This window comes from Lates calcarifer, linkage group LG8 (assembly GCF_001640805.2).
Source record: "Lates calcarifer isolate ASB-BC8 linkage group LG8, TLL_Latcal_v3, whole genome shotgun sequence".
In the NCBI taxonomy this organism is placed as follows: Eukaryota; Metazoa; Chordata; class Actinopteri; family Centropomidae; genus Lates; species Lates calcarifer.
The window spans coordinates 12,748,938-12,766,100 of NC_066840.1; the positions used below are offsets into that span (position 1 = coordinate 12,748,938).

The window sequence follows — 17,163 nt, forward strand, 5'->3', positions numbered from 1 at the left end:
TTGAGAGTTTGAATATTTCCCCAGATATCCAGAAACTAACCAGTGCCCTAAAGCAGAAATTATTAGTTGATTAACTGATTAGTAGCAGCAGTTTTGATTTTTGAGCTTCACAAATGTAAATATTTGCTGGTTTCCCAGTTTTCTATGCAAGTAAACTCAATATGTTTGGGGTTTTGACTGATGAGTCTGACAACAAAGGCAATTTGAATATGTTAACTTGGGTTTCATTGAGTAACAACAGGATTTTTCCACTATGTATCTGACATTTTGGAAGCTAAAACAACCAAACAGATGTATACATGATGAAAATCATTGCTGGCTGCAGCCGTTACAGTGATTTTATGATAGATTAATACAAGCTTAGTCTAGGATTTCTGTCACTTTGACACAAAATTAAAGCAATTTAATGAAACACAACTTCACAACAAATGAGCACAATGTAAACTACACAAAAATTAATGTGCTGACACTAGATTTTGACTATAATACAAGGCCAGATGTCTTAGTTGAAATTGTACTTCAGTGCAAGTTTCTGACAAATTTGCAATAAATCAAATTATGCAGACAAATTATGTAGGGCTTTCAGGGCCCAGTTGGTCATCCTGCTTTGTATAAAACACACACTATCTGATATGAGCAAGCCTATGATAATAAAGGGGTAGTGGGAGATTTAAATTCTCTTGCAGTAGTGGAACAAAATAGGCTACCTCCCACCGCTTCCTCTCTCCTCCCATTTTCCGTCTGTCGCTCCCTCTCCCTCACATGTACACACACCGATGTCATTTCATTGATTGCCCAAGAACAATAGCCTGAGAGGAAGCAGCGTTTCTTGGGGAAGTACCAGAACAGCATTCCACACCAACACGACAAAAGCTGCTGGCACATATAAACCACTACCAGCGACCATCACATCATCCACATGCGCCTGGTCAGAAACACATGCAGTAACAGATGAATCATGCCTGACCACAGAACTATTCTGGGACCATTGTATGACTGTAACACTTTAAGTGTTGAATATTGATGTTTTCTCTTTTTTATTTTAAAGCTTTTAGAGTTATTATTATACTTTAAGTCCTGCTTCTTAGGTTTAATTTATTTTTGTCATAACAGATACTGGAGCAAAATCTGAGCCAAACAAGTAGAAACTTAACAAACAATACTTAATGTGGGCAGGACAGAAAGAGGAACAATGCAAGGAATTTCCCCCTGTTTCCTTAAGCGTCCCCACCACCACCACCACCCGCCCATCTACCCCCCACTCACAGCTACAGTATGAGTAAACCTGAGTCACAATAATTATTGGGAACAAAAACAATGCTGCACTCTAGAGGTGCAAAATGAGACTTGTCAGACGTTTAAAAAGGAAAACAGTATTTATTTGTAATTGCATATCCATGACTACAAATCCACAGACAGAATCCACACTAAACTGATTATTGCCCAGTCTGAAACTATCTGGAAGTATAAAAAGAGAGGAAAGAGAGCTGCAACAGAGACAACAGTGGAGGTAGTTTGCTTTTAAATGAAACATACATGCACACAAAAATGCAGGAGGGGAAGTGGCCCTCTCCTAAATGTTAGGTATGGAGATCACTATAAAACAAGCCACACACTTTAAATTCCTAGTCAGTTCTAATGTTCCGACTGACACTGTGAGTCCACGTCTGACACTCAGTCAGTTTATCTGGGAATTTGCATTAGCTGTGTGACAGGAGAAACTACTCTGCCACTTTAAACGGGTTAAAACACTTAATACTTAGCACTCTTTTAACATTTTCTTTTGTAAATGTGGTTTGTGACAGTACACACTGTGATATAACAGAAATTTGTCAACCACATAAGTGGATTCTGCCATAAAATACCAATGAAACGTCCATTTAAAAACCTTTATTTGTAAGTACTTTAATGAACTGAATTAGTCTGACACTAATCCCTGTTTGGTTATTTAATAAATAAACAGTTTCTCAACCATTACAGATGAACTCATTTTTTGAATTTCCATCAAACTTACTGTATCACAATATATATATATCAGTACCAGGATATAAAACGACATACAGCGATAGAAAATGCATCCATATTGCTCACCCAAAGTTGTACTGTGTTTCCTTTTTATTTCAGTGTCCCTGTCCATGTTTTTGTTCTTTTTACGATCCTAATCAGCATCTGCTGCACATTCAGCCATTCAGGTAGCAGTCTAGTGCTGTGCTACAGCTCTGCGATACAAAGTTGGTAAAGTCTTGGTGACAAAGTTATTCAAGTAGCATAAAGACAGTCACCTTAAATTATGGGCTTGAGATGACGTGAGCCATCAAAAATTTGTCCGATTTTCTAACTGTATAAAAATTCACTCCGCCAGCCTGTCTGGCCAGGAAGGAAAATAAAAAAGGCATCTTATCTTTGAAGGTTGTTTTCCTATTGCTGGTTTTCCTAGAATTAAGAAAAATGCAAGTCTCACCTCTGTGAACAGAGATCATGTGTGTTTGAGTGCTTATTTTGTAACACAACAGTCCAGACTTGTAGATCATTAAGTACATCTGACCCATGACAAAACACATTCCCCCAAAATATACATCATGGCACATGTGTCAGCAAAAGTAACAAAACTCCATGTTAAAAGGCTTTAAATCTTCTCGTGAGTCATGGTCAGAGCACTCCATTAGTGTTGTGTGTGATCATGTGTCTGCGCAGGTTGCTGGGGTTGTTGAAGCTGGCGGTGCACTGGTTGCAGGTGTACGGCTTCTCTCCGGAGTGAGTCCTCAGGTGGATCTTCAGGCTGCCGTTCTGCGTGAAGCGCTTCCCGCACTGTGGACAAGCGTACGGCTTCTCGCCAGTGTGTATGCGCATGTGGATGCTCAGCGTGGTCTTGTTGACGAACGACTTGCCGCACAATGTGCAAGGAACGGGCGACTCTCCCGTGTGACTCGCCCGGTGAACGATTAGGTCTTCGCGGCTGAGGAAGCGCTCGCCGCAGAAGCTGCAGTCCAGGGATTTGTTGACGCCATGAGTGAAGATGTTCTGCTGCTGGGGGAACTGGCTGATGTGACTGGGGTGCCCCACTTGACCATCAGCTCCCACTATTGTTGTTTTTACTGCAGAATTCAACACTGCGGGATGATTTCTCTCCAGCTGGCTGTTTCTCACCAATCCAACGCTGTTATCCTGCATCGCTCTCATTGGTCCTCTGTCGCTGGCACCAGTGGTGAAAGTGAGGAGACTGTCGTGGGTGATGCTGTGGTCTGGAGACAGGGAGCTGAAAGCCTGAAGCTCAGAGGCAGTGAAGAGGGTGTCACTCTCGTCCTGCAGAGGCCCTTCTCCTCGGCCGTGAACACTCACAATTCTCAGCTCCTCATTATCACCTGTTAGACAGGAAGAGGAACCGGCAGACTCTAAATTCTGAGTCCCTGTGGTAACACCTCCCTGCGTGCTGTGGCTTCCAAAGTCATCCTGACCTGAAAAGCGACAAAAATAAAGACAAAATGACATTTGTGAATCAGGGCTTCTATCTATAAAACTTCTCTAAAATATCCCTGAAAATACTCTCAAACTTTTAGCTATGTGTCAAAATGACACACTCTGTATACAGAAGCTGAAAGTGCAAAGCTTTCAGCAACATCTGAGTTTAATTATCTAGTGCTGAATGATGTGTTGTACGAGTAATGAGTACGGTGATGTTCACCCAAAATGCACCCTCACCCGCCCCTCAAATACTGAATCAGCTAGTCCTGAACTTCACGTGTCATCATGGATGAATGGTGCAATTCATCATGTTTTAATGCACACTCTGTTGTAATAAATCACCCTGCTGAAAGTCAACTCACTGACTTCCAACATGACATATGCTTCAATATACTGAAGCACACAAGAAGACAGTTTGTCTATTAAGATATTTACCTAGAAAAATAATAAAGCTGGCAGCACCAGAGAAAACATTTGGGATATTATTTGTGCATAATAAGGACTGATCTGATTTTTTTGTGATGATCTGTCTTGTCAAAGTGTGTTTATTTGCAGATTAATAAATATTTAATTGTTTCTCGTCTTTCAGAGGAAAGAGTGCAGGATTTGACCTCAAAAAAACTTCCCTTAAAAGTTCTGAGGCAGGATAAATGGCATTTCAAGTTTGGAAACACATTCCTTCTGCTGTGACAGGCATGCATATATTAGTTATGTCAACAAATCATCTGAAAAGCATACAACCAACACTGAATTTACGTGACACTACTAACTAACTATGTCTGTGTAGCTGTGTAGCCAGTGCTTGAGATCTTACATGGCTTTGGCAGTGTCATCCAAAAAACAAACATAAAAGAAGCTCACTACAGAATGACACATCAGTTCAGATCTAGTCGAGTGAAGTCTGCAGTTTTTGATCCAGTCTTAGCCAATATGCTTGACGTGGTCATGAGAAAAACACAGTGCACCATTCAGCTGTGGTGGCTCACTAACTGTCAATCAGATGTGACGATATTAAAAACAGCCAACTCACCTTCATCTGTCCCACATCCTCCAATGTCGTCTTCATCCTTGATCAGGATGACATCTGGACTCTCCACATCTGCACACTAATGAGTGTAACAAATAAGATCACACGTACATGAGTTCACAAACATTTTTAAACAAAACTAACAGTCACTGAAAGTGGAAGTATGTACAGTGTGTTTACCTGCACTTGAGTGGAAGAGGAGGAAGTCTTGTTGTCTGGCTGAAGAGAAATAGAAACAGCTTCCTCTACAGCCTTTTGAGCCACTGGTGGTTTAATGACAACTAGAGGAGGAAAATAATAAAAGAGTTTATTTCAGGACAGCTGATGGTGATGGGTAAGGGGGTGTATAGCCTACTGTCAGTGTCCACAACATCAGAACTGTGAATTCTGACCAAACTGAGAAAATTACGTCAGTATTGGTCAGTAATGGTTGTGTAAATTATGGTCATCACTTTTGTTTAAAGCAATAGCAGTAGTATTGTTATATGTGGAAGCTTATTTCTGCCATGTGATAAAAAAAGATGCTGTGAGTCATTATAATGAGAAACTCTCTAAAAATAACATCTTAGTATCTCAAAATAATGAGAAACAGTTTTACTACTACTTACTGGGTTGTTATTTTTGGAGTGTTTCTCAATATAATGACTCACAGGATCTTGTTTTAATTTTTATTTTTAAAGATAAATAAAATAAATATGACATCATACAAAAGTTAAATTACATATTTTAGTAAACACAACCCTGCTGCAGACACATTACAAAATGAGCCAATCTTCAAATCGTAAAGTTACTTATTATTTCATGAACTTTTAAAATTAATCAGCAACTGCAGCACATGCAGATGTTCGCAGCCAAGCCTCATTCAGCACGAAGAAACCAAAACACAATGCTCCAAAAGCTCATATATGATGAAGTTGTCGATCGCCATAAGAAGAAGAGCGGTAAACTACAGAATTCGTGACGCATGTGTGACGTGACGACGAGCAGCCGTTACTGATTATGTTTTAAAGGTAACTGTCACAGCATGTTGATATTAAAATAGGTAGTAATTAGTTATAATTTGACGAAAGTGGGTCTTGAATTGTTAATTGGTCTGCAAGAGGAGACCGTTGCTTGTCACCCGAGTATGAAGTATTTTTTTTAAGTGAAAGTAGTCGTTACCTTGTGGTTTAGCCCGTGGTTTGGGGATATTTCCTCTGATTGGAGAGAAGCGGCTCGCCGGCCGGTTCGTCCTGGTCTGCAGCCGGAGAGAGAAGAGCTCGCTCCTCATCACCTTCATCCTCATCCTCAGGGCTTCGTTTTCCTTCAGGCTCTGGGTTAAGTGCAGGCGGAGAGACGCCGAGCTCTCCGAGAACAGCTGACTGATTTCCGCCACCGCCGCCTTCACCAGCACGTCCATTATGGACAGAAGCTGTGACTCCAGGTTCAGGCTGCCCGGCGGCATGTTTGTGGACATGTTTTACTCTGCTGCCGCCGAGAATGATGTTAGAAAACAGCGCGACACAAACGGAGGGTGAGCGTACAAAAGGGACAACACAATGGCCTTTCCGGTAGCATGACGGCTGGTACCGTAATTACCAGAAAAGAGAAGCTTCTAATTTTTTCGGTTCTGACTTGGCTTGGCCAATGTGCGTGTGTTTTTAATTAAAATACCATACATCTTTAACATTTAATTAAGGCTAAGATATCTAAAAGTAATCACTAACCAATAATATTTTGACGCCGTGTTTTATGAGCAGATGCAAAATCTTAAAATGTAAATAGCAATTAAAGCTGTTCGAATAAATGTAGTAGAGTAGAAAATAACAACATTTCCCTGTGAGAAATGTAGAAAATAATAAAATAGCGTGAAATGGAAAAACTCAAGTGAAGTACAAGTACCTCTAACTTGTACATACAATACAACATGCATCAAGTGGTTTATTATTGATAGATGATTGATAGATTGTTGTCATAATTCATTCATCTTGGCTGAGCATCACATTTCCCTTTAACACAAAGATTTTATTGTTGCACAAAAACATTAAAATTCATAAGTCCATTATTTAATTTCTGACTTTGTATAAACACACAACAAATAGAATATTATAATTTTCTGCATTATGTGCTCAAAGAAAACATGGCAGTCAATTAAAAAACAAACAAAACACACCACTTTCAAACAGCTAACTGTAACATCACATTACCAGTATTTGAGTTGAGAGTCGACCTGTTGTGCCTTTTGACCCTGACAGCAGTCAGTCCAACACCAAACTAAGACTTGCTCATTGTAGTACCACAACCATCAACAATCTTTTTGGTCTTTTCAGTCTTTCAGCGTGCTGTCAATATTTTTCTACGACTCTGCCTCGACTAACACTCCTCCACCTTCCTCCATCTCACAGCTCTTTGGTGCATCTTCCTCCTCACCGGTTCCCTCTGGCTCTTCCTCCTTCTCCTCTTGGCCATCTGTCGTCCCGTCCTCAGCAGATTCCTCCTCATCCCTCTCTGTCGACGGCTCTCCTTTATCTTTCTCTTCTCCCTCCTTACTGGACTTCTCTTTCTCCTCCTTTTCTTTTTCCTTCCTCTCTTTCTCTATCTTGGACAGGCTGTGGCAGAGGGACTGGACGTACGTGAACACACACATGGGGTCTGGGTTGTTACCCATCATGATCATGTCAGACACTTCCAGCAGAGGGCAGCAGTCAGCCAGGGACCTGGGAGGAAGAGAGGAGACAGCCAGCCAGAGGAAAGGAAAGGAAAGGAAAGGAGAGATTAGATTTTGCAGAAACCTTTTGCTGTATTATGTGTTCTGTGTACACTACCAGCACGTCTATTGTCTTTAAATGTTTTATTGTGTTTATTGTGTATGTTTTTACTTTCTGCAAAGCGAGTTCCTTCATGTGGGACAATAATGATCTGAACTGAACCAAGAGAAAAAATGAAGGAGGGAGAGTGAAATACTCCATACTCTGCAGTTTTGAAGGCCAGAGTAAAGTTTTTCTCCCTCTCCTCCGGACTCAGGGAGCTGTAGTCAAAAGCGTCTGGGAAGAAACGATGAATCAGAGCACAGAACGCCATCCCGTCACACCAGGACGATGAAAAGTTTTCTATGTTGATGCCCTAAAATATGAGGGGACAGGAACTGAATAGACACAGGATAAAACACATCTTAATCTAAGCATCTAATTATCTTTATTTGGTTCATTCCCTGGTCTCAGACCTAGAGAACAATTCAGAACATTAGTTGAGTGTGAGACTTTGGATGAAGATCGTGCATTGAACTCACCTCATAGTTTCGAGTTTTGTTGCGACACCAGTGAAGAATCTTCTGTTTGATTGAAGCTCCTGTGGCCACAGCTGCAGATGACCTCTGGATTTTGAAGTTGCGGGGTATTGGTGTCCTAAAAATGTCACCATATTACATCGTCTCTGGGCCAATATTTAGTGTCACTTTCTAAACTAGTATTTGAAGTTGTGTGTAATGACTTACTCTGGTGCACCTTGTTGAAACTTGGCAATAATGTCGTTTTTAGCAGCTGCTCTGATGGAGCGTGCAGAGGGTCTTGGCCGGGAGAGAGAAGAGGAGGGAGGACCACTCTTTCTTTTGGGCTTCCCTTGCTTTTCTACCTCCTTTGCTTTTCCTTTGTCTTTCATCTCTACGTCTGCTTCTTTTTTCTTTTCTGCCCCCTTTGCCACTTCTCCGCTCACATCTTTCTCTTCTTCCTTTGCCTTTCCTCAGTTTTGCTCCTCTCTTCAACTTTGGCTTCGTCCTTTACCCCCTCTCCATCTTTCCCAGTCTCGACTTCCTCCGCCTGCCCTCCTTTCCCGTCTTCCACCACCTCTTTCTTGCCTTCTTTTCCCCCATTTATCGGTCCAGGATCCTTTACATCAGTAGATTCTTTGTCTTGATCTTCTCCAGCCTCTTCAGCGTCACCTCCAACAGGCTCCAATGCAGTCTGGGGCTTGTTTGTATCTCCAGCATTTACCTCCTCCCCTTCTCCCTGTTGTGGCGCTGTCTTCTCCTCCCCCTGCTCCCCTGCTTCCACTTCCCCCTGACTTTCTGCTGTCTCCCCCTCTGAGTGCCCTGTCCCTGTGTCTTTATTCTCCTCCAGCCCTGGCTCATCTGCCTACAGGACCAGAAACATAAAACAGTGTTTTGTTATGGATCTCATGCCATTTATTTGTTAGTCTGAGTTTTTGTGTCCACTATTTTTCTCTCTCCCAAGAATCTTGTTTGTTGTTTTAGCAGGTTAGTGGTCAGATGTATTGAAAAAATGCTGAAGATGCAAATAATATAAAAATGATATGTGTCAGTATAAATCAAAGCATAGTGTCATGTCTGGCCCTACACACTACAGTGTGTTTTTTGTTCTTCTCCTTTTATATCATTGAGTTTGCTGTTTTATTTTTTTCGCTCACTCTCACCTCCCTGTCGCAGATTCACTTCATGCCCTTGTGTGTTTCCCACACCTGTGATTGATTGTCTGCCCCACCCTAACGTGTTGCACCTGTGTCTCACTGTCTCCTCTCTCTGAGTGCATTTAGTCTGTGTGCTCCCTCCCCTCTGTGCCAGTTTGTCTTCACCCTTTGTAACAAGCGTTCCAGCATTTGTTCCCTGTGTTTTTCCTCCTGTGCTCGACCTCTTTCTCTGTTTTTGACTTTGCCTTGTGGTTTAGTCTGCCTGCCTGTGTACCAAACTTTTGCTTCCAAGTAAAGACTGTGGTTTATTTATTTATTTATTTATTTTTACCCAAATCTCTTTTTGGAGTAGTGCTTTTGAGTCCTTGCCTTGTGGTTACTGATCATGATATGGAGATGAATCTCTTTCAAAAATGCAAAGAATATGAAGTCAATCTATGACAGTCTTGTTTGAATAATTAGGAACATGGCCTCTGTTTGAATAGTAACATTATGTAATACGCTGGCCTGCTAAAACTTGTGCCCACACTACTCTAGGGATATCATGGACCACGTAATGTGAGACCTGGAGCTCTAGTCTGGGATTTGTTGAGTATCTCGCTTATGTAGATCCAGCAGAGAGGTTGAACTTTCAGATGTTAAATGATCTTTTTGTGGTTATTAAAACCACATCAAATTAAGTATACAGTTAGGTTTTTTTTTTTAAATAATCTTAGGATTATAAAAAAAACCTGTGGAAATAAAAATGTCATCAGTCTACTTCTCAATGGCAGTCTTGTGATTTCAGAGCTTATTGTAAACACATTGTGACATAATACTTTAATTCAGAGTTGAATATGATTTAATTGTTTTTAGATCACTATGAAAATATCAGCATTAAGCCCATGTGCTGTGTTTTTTAATGACCTACTGCAGGAACGGTCACTCCAGGTCAGGCCTCGCAGTGGTGACTCATCAGAGGTAATAGGAAACTCCACAGTGTGTGTTTGTGTGTACATTACTTTGCATAACTTGTGTTGTCTGTGTCTGCGTGTCGTTTTTTTCAGTCAGCAGTGAAGAACAGGTGTAGCACACAGCAAAAGGAACCAAAACCACTTTTCTTGTCCTGCTGTCCTCACTCTTAACACAAACACCTGCCATGGTCACAGATACTCTTACTGCCTATTCCTGGTACAGAGCATAATGCCAGTCATTGTGGGTGTCACAAACAGGAGGGTTTTTACTCCACACTTTCATATTAACACGCAAAGAACACACACCTGGTTGCTGTTGTTGTTGGTGTCAGTCTGATTAGTCGTCTCTGTAGTCTCAGATGTCTCCTGGTTGGGTGATTCTCCATCCATCATGTTCAGATAAGTTTCTTTATAAAGTGGATCAAAGGTCAATCAGACGTTTTTGTGTTTAAACTAACACCCCAGGACTTCCTGTCTGTCTTCCCTAGAAAGTTTTCATTCAGCCAAAAGTGAGTCCTCTTCACAGGAGCCCTGCGTAATGTCTCACTCTCTGCTCCTCACTACTCCACTCTTAACACTCTCCTGTCCCTGTCTCCCTTTCTCCCCCCTCTCTTTCTGTCAGCACTGCCCCAGTGTTTGTGATGCGTGTGCGTCGGTTTGTGGATATCCGCCTTCACCCCCGTTCACCCGACACCCCCACCCACTGCTTTGCGAGGATTCCTACGCTTCTTTATCTGACCTTTTGAACAACACTAGGTCCTGAAATAGAGTCACAGTGACATAGGCGCAGTCCGTCGGGCCGGACAGCTGCGTCTGCTGTGGAAACCATGGCTGTACACACACGTATACTCAAACACGTGGGTGCGTGCATACAGTCCTTTAAACATGCCTGTGTGCACAGACAACACAGTGTGCATTTTAATAGGGAATGTTGATTTGGATGCAGTTTAACAGCGCTAATATGTTCGAATGAGTGCAGACATTAGTCCACAACTGTTATTGTTCAGTTGTCAGAAAGAAATCAAACAATTTTATTGCCCAAAATATCTGACCATTCACAAATGAAGGAAATTAAAGGGACATTTAAATGTGAATAATAGAAGGCTTCACACACATACAGTATGTACTAGGCCAAATTTTGAGAATCTTTATTTACCACATTGTCCAAACACAGTACAGGAATATAACTGAGTCAGTCTTCACTGTGTCAACTAAAAGCAACAGTTGGACACAAACAAACACAACAGCAAACAGTTTGCTCACTGGATACGAGAGAAATCAGTGTGTTTACTGTCATATAATTCCTGCCTGTGTGATTTTTTTTTCTTTTTGTGTGGACCAGGACAACATTCAAATAATACACAAATAATCAAAACATACATTTTCCATCACTTTGTTTTCATTTTCTATTTCTCATTTGTATTCATTAAATCCCTGTTCACCGTCATCAGGCTTTTGCACTTCTTTTTTTAATCTTATCTCTTTTTATCCTTCCATGCGTTCAAATGAAATATAGATACAGTATAAACAAGAGTGTATAAGTTAAACAAGACCCATCTTCTCAGCATGTTGTCTCGGCTAAACACCGCATCAACTCATTCAACACAAAACAGATGGTTTTAAAAATAAATGCCTATCTTTATTCCCACTCTGTCTGTCATTACCTTCTCCTGCCCCCTCCACATCCTTTTCTCCTCCTCCTCTCTGTCTTAGTCTTGGGGGCTATAAATATGTCAGCGCCTTCTTGTGTATCTCTCACACTCCCTCCTGCTTGTGGCCCAATCACTAAAGCACAATTACACATCTGTTGTAGTTTGTATGTTTGTAAAACCAAAGGACATGATCCTGTCAAATGTGAAAAACAAAGGGGATGTTGAGAGATTTATATGCAACTCCTATCAAGAAAATTGCAACGGATGACAAAACAGTGACAGTGTGTTTTCGTGTTACTGAGTGTCTCTGTGTGCGTCCATGGGCGGAGTCAAATGTTAAAAGCTGCTGTGTGATTATCGTTATTTTTTGCCACCATTCAGGGATTATCTGAAATTATTGCCCTTACATTGACTGAGATGCTTCATGCCAGTCATATTCTCCTCACTTATCTGAACATGTGCATGTGTCTAAGTGTGTGTTCATGACAGACACTGCCTTGAATGCCTGACTTTATAATGGGCTGTGGTGAACCACTCTTCCTGTTGTCTCCTACTTCTTGGCTTAGATGCATAAAAAATGGCAGAATCCTGGTATGAGGTCATTGTTTTTTTTACTGTTTAACATCACAAAGCACATAAACTTGAATAAAAAATCATTTTTAATTTATTGTCAGTGTTCTTTATGCTGGAGCATGGGTTTTTGTCCAAATACACAAGAAGGTGTGTAGTAAAGAGAGAGCATTAAAGAACCAGCTCAACATTACTCCAGGGAGACAGTGAGCATTATGGCTGTTTGACCCTGACGTGATTTGAACACGCAACCTTCTGATCTGGAGTCAGACGCGCTACCGTTGCGCCACAAGGTCTGTAATCACAGGTTGTTATGGCACTTTACAGGGAAGCAAAACACCAGTGCAAAGGCCGTTACTACAGCAGGAGCAGGATTCAGGACTGAGCTGAGCTGTTCTTTGCACAGAAGACATTTCCTAATTTGGTGGTTTGTTTAAGAGGGGATGGAGAGCGCCCTCCATACATATCACCCCAAATTTTAGTGGTGATCTGGTCATGTACATTATTCTCACGCTCATGAACCTGCTGCATGGCCCCTCATGCAATATGTGTCCTGGAAAAGACAGCTGCCAACGGACAAAAACCGTAACATGATTTGTGAACATGCAACCGTTTGATCTGGAGTCAGATGCTCTATTTGTGCCACTAGGTCTGTAGCCATGAGCTGTAATGGCAACATGAAACGGAGCAGGTTATTAATTGAATGGAATGAAAGCATCTATGGTATGGCAGCTTTTCTATAAAGTTCAAACAAAGAGGAAGCTCCAACTCAGGTTCTCGTCAGTGTGATGTTTAGTCTGAACACCTGGCGGCTCAAATGAAGCCACAAATAATTTCAACTGTTTGACCCCGACATCTGATCCAAAGGCAGATGCATCACCATTGTACCACAAGGTCCATGGTCAAATACAGTAATGGCAATTTATAGAGGTCAATTTGGCAATTTGAGTATGTGTCATAGAGCACAGAAGAATATGGTGTGAGAGACAGTTCAAACAGGACAAGACGACACAAAGCACAAAGGTAATTGCCTCTAACACATTGTCCCAAGATAGACGTTCAGTTTAGCTGAGATCTAGTGATTGCAAAGGCCAGAAGATATGATTTACATTGTGTTCACACCCATATAAACAATGATCAACACCTCATGCCCTGCAAATAGAACTGCTTGACCCTGACGTGATTTGAACACGCAACCTTCTGATCTGGAGTCAGACGCGCTACCGTTGCGCCACAAGGTCTTGAGAAACAAGATGTAATGGCCCTTTAGAGGAGTGACATACCAGCGCAATGTCTATGAGCCAAGATATTGCAGTTTGCTTTGGTCTACCAACTTAAACACTGCACATCAGCCACATACATTGATGTGAATAGTTATCCTATACACTATGGTGTTTGTAACTTTGTATGTTTTCCTTTAACTTTGTGAGGTTGTTTTTCCCACCATTCACCCAGAAGATATTTGCCCATTTGATGTTTTGATAAAGTTGATGGAGAGTGCTGTCTGATGTGTTAGGCCAAAATCTCCCACAGATGTACAACTGGGTAGAGATCCGGTGACTATGAATACTACCAAAAGCAGTCAGTGACCCCTTGTACCCTGTGGCTTGGGGCACCATCATCCTGGAATAGACCATACCCGTTAGATAAAATAATTTCATAACGGAACAAAGATTATATAGCTTTAAAAAACATACTTGCAGTGATGCTTCGTTCTTCCTCTGACAGACTCACTGGGCTGCCTCATTGTTGAGGTCAGGATGGCCGAAGCAAAAGATCTGAGTGACATTGAAACAGGGTTTGTTCTCAATAGTGTCCATAATTGCCTGTGAGATGTTGCTCCAAAAACCTATGGGTGTCCACTTTAGCTGAGATGTGGTGATCCTCTCAGTTAGTTCTCCAAGTAATACAGAAATGCTTCAATATTGAACTATTTGACCCTGACGTGATTTGAACACGCAACCTTCTGATCTGGAGTCAGACACGCTACCGTTGCGCCACAAGGTCTCTAGCTACAGGGTGAAATGGCCTTTTAGCACTGAAGGAAAATTCAAGCTACATTAAAGACACATTAAATTTAGTGAGCTGAGGTCTGGTGACTACAGAGGACATGGAGTATGAATCACATTACTTTGGTATTCTTCAGTCCATAGAGTGACATAGGCCACTGCCATCAGGAACAAAATATTAGCTGGTGGTGGAGAGAGCTCTAATACATCATCCCAAATTTCAGTGCCAATCTGGTGACTGTAAGAACCAAACTCTTTGATGTACAGAAGTGCTACTGTTGCACCACAAGGTCTGTGCTGAAGAGCTGGACATTTTTGAAAGATGGTTTTTGATTGAAAATCTATGCATCTGTGTGAACTTGACCAGCTAAGTAATTTTTTTATATGTCAAAGCACAGGAGGAGATTAATGGGAACATGTGTTGTGTGGCAACTTTCCTTGCACTTCTAAAGAGGAAAACACAGAATGTTCAATTTGCTGTCAATGTTCCTCTTTTGGCTGTATGCATTCCTGGTGCTTTGTTTGTCCCTTTCCTCACTCTTCTCTGTAGCTCTACCCAGGTGTCACCTGATCACTCGTCAATGAAATGCACCTGGCTGTGAATGTAGTTACAGCTCCTGTGCCAATATCAGAAGGGAGATGCCACTAGCATGGGTCTGCCTCTTAGTGCAAGTTTTTATTTTGGTGTAACTATTGACTTTTGTAATAATTTGATTATTTCAACTGATTCCTCTATGGTCAAGTTGGGCCCATGGTGGAGTGTTGTGGCAAGGGCAGGCTGACAGTTCCCTATAAAACTGACATAATACTCAGTCCAACCAGCTGTTTTCTCTAAGTGAGATACTCCATTTGACCTTGATGTGACCTGAACGCACAGCCCTCTGATCTACAGGGGCAGCATGCACCACAGTACTGTATCCACACAGTGAAAGGATTTGCACAGGACCAGTCTTCCAGATGATTACTGCATTGATACTGAGTGGAGAACACTGACAGTTCAAATTGTAGGTGTGCAGCTGGTCCACTACACCCAGACACCTGTGTCCATGTTGTGGATTGTCAACTAAAGTTAGTTCTCAGGCATGAGGTTGAGAAAAGTAGCATGTGCCATGGTTAAAAGCCTAGGACAAGACAACTGAACTACCAATAGTGATCATTTTCCATGTAGTGTTGGCTGCAGGCTGTTTTGACCATGACATCCAGGGTTCCTTTTACATTAAATACATGATGCTCAAGTATTTGACAAGATCTTTATTGGGTTCAGAGACCAGTTCATGCTGGAGGATCCACTCAGTAGCCACCCTTAAGACAGGAAGGGGTCAACATCAGTACAAGTTACAATAAGACTGATATTGTTTGCCAAATTATGTCAACATACCTTGCCTGGGTTGTAGCGTCTTGGCAGAGTTGGCCGTCTGAAGCTTCCAGGGGAAGAACCAAGACCACCAGTAGCTGGAGCCTTCACAGGAGTTTTTGGCTCCTCAGAGCGTTGAGGGGCTGTGAAGGTCTGTGGTTCTTGTACAGGTGCAGGGTCATAGGGATCATATCTTATGTAGTGATCGTCATACCAGTAGTCTGCCCCCTGCTCGAAGTTGCTGCTGAAGTGAGTGTATGTGCCTGGAGGGTAATCGCCATACAGGAGCCTGTAGTCAAAGTAAGGATAACCACCCCAGCCTCCACCAACACCAGGACCAGGCCCTGGCCGAGGAGGGCTGGTGAAGCTTGGTTCAGCAGACATGGGCATAGGTGGAGGAGGCACCGGTGCTGCGTAACCTTGATCCTCTGTCTCACGCAGGTAGTCACCCATCTCATAGTTCTCTTCATAATGAGACAGCTCCCCTGCCTCATACATTGGTTGAGGTGGATAAGGTGGATAAGGTGGACTCACATACCCAGATGTACCGGAATGAACAGGAGCATGAGCTGGCTGTTCCTCACCAGAGAAGACACCAGGAGGTGCAAGAGCCCAGTCAACTTCTGAGTTAAGAAAAAAAAGGGAAGGGGGGGGGGGGGGGAGACAAACAGGTTACCAGTATTGCAGTATAGTAGAGTGTGTGGAATATAAAAAGCCAAGTTTTATGCACATATAGAATTAGATTTGCTACCATGTGGGCCAGGTTGGGAAGCTGCCCCTGGTGGTGGTGGGGCAACAGCATGATATCCCACTGTACTGCCATGGTGTCTGGACACAACAGGTCTAGAGGAGGAACTAGAGCCAACATGTACTGCTGGTTGAGACAAACTGGGCTCTGGCTGCGGTGCAGGCTGATAAGCCGGTGCGGAGACACCTGCAGCGGGAGCGCTGGGGCTAGAGCCTGGGCACAAGAGAAGGTCATCAGAAGCAAATTCAAATGAATGTTTTACCACAGTGGCTGAAGTTACCTTTCTTTACAGGAAGGCAGCATATGTCCACAATCAGCAAGGCAAAGAGGGAAGCCCTGAAACAGTTGAAAATAAGACAAAACAATCAGCATTTTCCCAGCAACCAGCCAAACAGCAAACAAAAAGCAACACAGCACCTTACCCTGAGAAGAACCGTGCAGTCACCATGTTGAAGGCACTGAAGACACTGTGAAACAAGAGGGTTTATATATGTTGCCTGATCAATCAGAGCTTAACAAGCTAACGATGCACAGCTGCTGGTGAGTGACTCTCAGCAAAGGAGGATCAAACCTCAACGGTTTGTTTCAGGTGCAAAATGTTGTGTCTGAATGCAAAAGTAAAACATGTTTTATTTACTTATTATTCATTTCCTTGTTATTCAGGACATTTTATAGATATCTAATGCAGTTTGATGAAGCCATTAATCTACTCAGTTCTATCAAAATTAATTATTTTTCTGAACCATGTTACTCTTGGGGCACAGTGCTGACTTTTATTGTTAGGCAATTTATGTAACATTATAAAGAAATATTTAGTTAAAATCATGAACTGCTAATGAAGCTATGCTCTCATGGGAAATCTAGATGTGGGCCTGATATTGACCATCAAATCAAAGAGGTCTTAAATTGTGTTCTCATACACACACATAACAAAACTGTGTGGTTTGGTATCAAACACACCGGAGAAGGCCTTAGCTCAGGACAACC

The 17,163-nt window shown here is 42.0% G+C and overlaps 3 protein-coding genes and 3 non-coding genes across 6 annotated transcripts; all 6 read right to left on the minus strand.

Annotated features, from left to right (window-relative positions):
- Nucleotides 1-1,357: 1,357 nt before the first annotated feature.
- On the minus strand, nucleotides 1,358-6,252 carry LOC108885547 (transcription factor che-1). Its single transcript, XM_018679938.2, has 4 exons — nucleotides 5,651-6,252; nucleotides 4,670-4,770; nucleotides 4,493-4,568; nucleotides 1,358-3,455 (listed from the first exon to the last, which is right to left on the minus strand). The coding sequence occupies exons 1-4, from the start codon at nucleotides 5,943-5,945 to the stop codon at nucleotides 2,650-2,652; spliced, it is 1,278 nt and encodes a 425-aa protein (XP_018535454.1). The 5' UTR covers nucleotides 5,946-6,252; the 3' UTR covers nucleotides 1,358-2,649.
- Nucleotides 6,253-6,391: 139 nt separating this feature from the next.
- smtnl1 (smoothelin-like 1) lies at nucleotides 6,392-10,497 on the minus strand. The gene is given in 6 exon segments (XM_018679937.2): nucleotides 6,392-7,185; nucleotides 7,440-7,591; nucleotides 7,758-7,872; nucleotides 7,962-8,205; nucleotides 8,208-8,598; nucleotides 10,150-10,497. Coding segments are annotated over 6 exon segments (1,350 nt in total). The 5' UTR covers nucleotides 10,237-10,497; the 3' UTR covers nucleotides 6,392-6,824.
- Nucleotides 10,498-12,289: 1,792 nt separating this feature from the next.
- On the minus strand, nucleotides 12,290-12,361 carry trnaw-cca (transfer RNA tryptophan (anticodon CCA)). Its single transcript has one exon. It is a non-coding gene; the product is annotated as a tRNA-Trp (tRNA).
- An 873-nt stretch (nucleotides 12,362-13,234) lies between these two features.
- On the minus strand, nucleotides 13,235-13,306 carry trnaw-cca (transfer RNA tryptophan (anticodon CCA)). The gene has a single exon. It is a non-coding gene; the product is annotated as a tRNA-Trp (tRNA).
- Nucleotides 13,307-14,000: 694 nt separating this feature from the next.
- trnaw-cca (transfer RNA tryptophan (anticodon CCA)) lies at nucleotides 14,001-14,072 on the minus strand. Its single transcript has one exon. It is a non-coding gene; the product is annotated as a tRNA-Trp (tRNA).
- A 1,238-nt stretch (nucleotides 14,073-15,310) lies between these two features.
- Nucleotides 15,311-16,659, minus strand: LOC108885549 (uncharacterized). The gene is made up of 5 exons (XM_018679939.2): nucleotides 16,599-16,659; nucleotides 16,457-16,512; nucleotides 16,180-16,389; nucleotides 15,453-16,051; nucleotides 15,311-15,376 (listed from the first exon to the last, which is right to left on the minus strand). The coding sequence occupies exons 1-5, from the start codon at nucleotides 16,622-16,624 to the stop codon at nucleotides 15,365-15,367; spliced, it is 903 nt and encodes a 300-aa protein (XP_018535455.1). The 5' UTR covers nucleotides 16,625-16,659; the 3' UTR covers nucleotides 15,311-15,364.
- Between the last annotated feature and the right edge of the window lie 504 nt (nucleotides 16,660-17,163).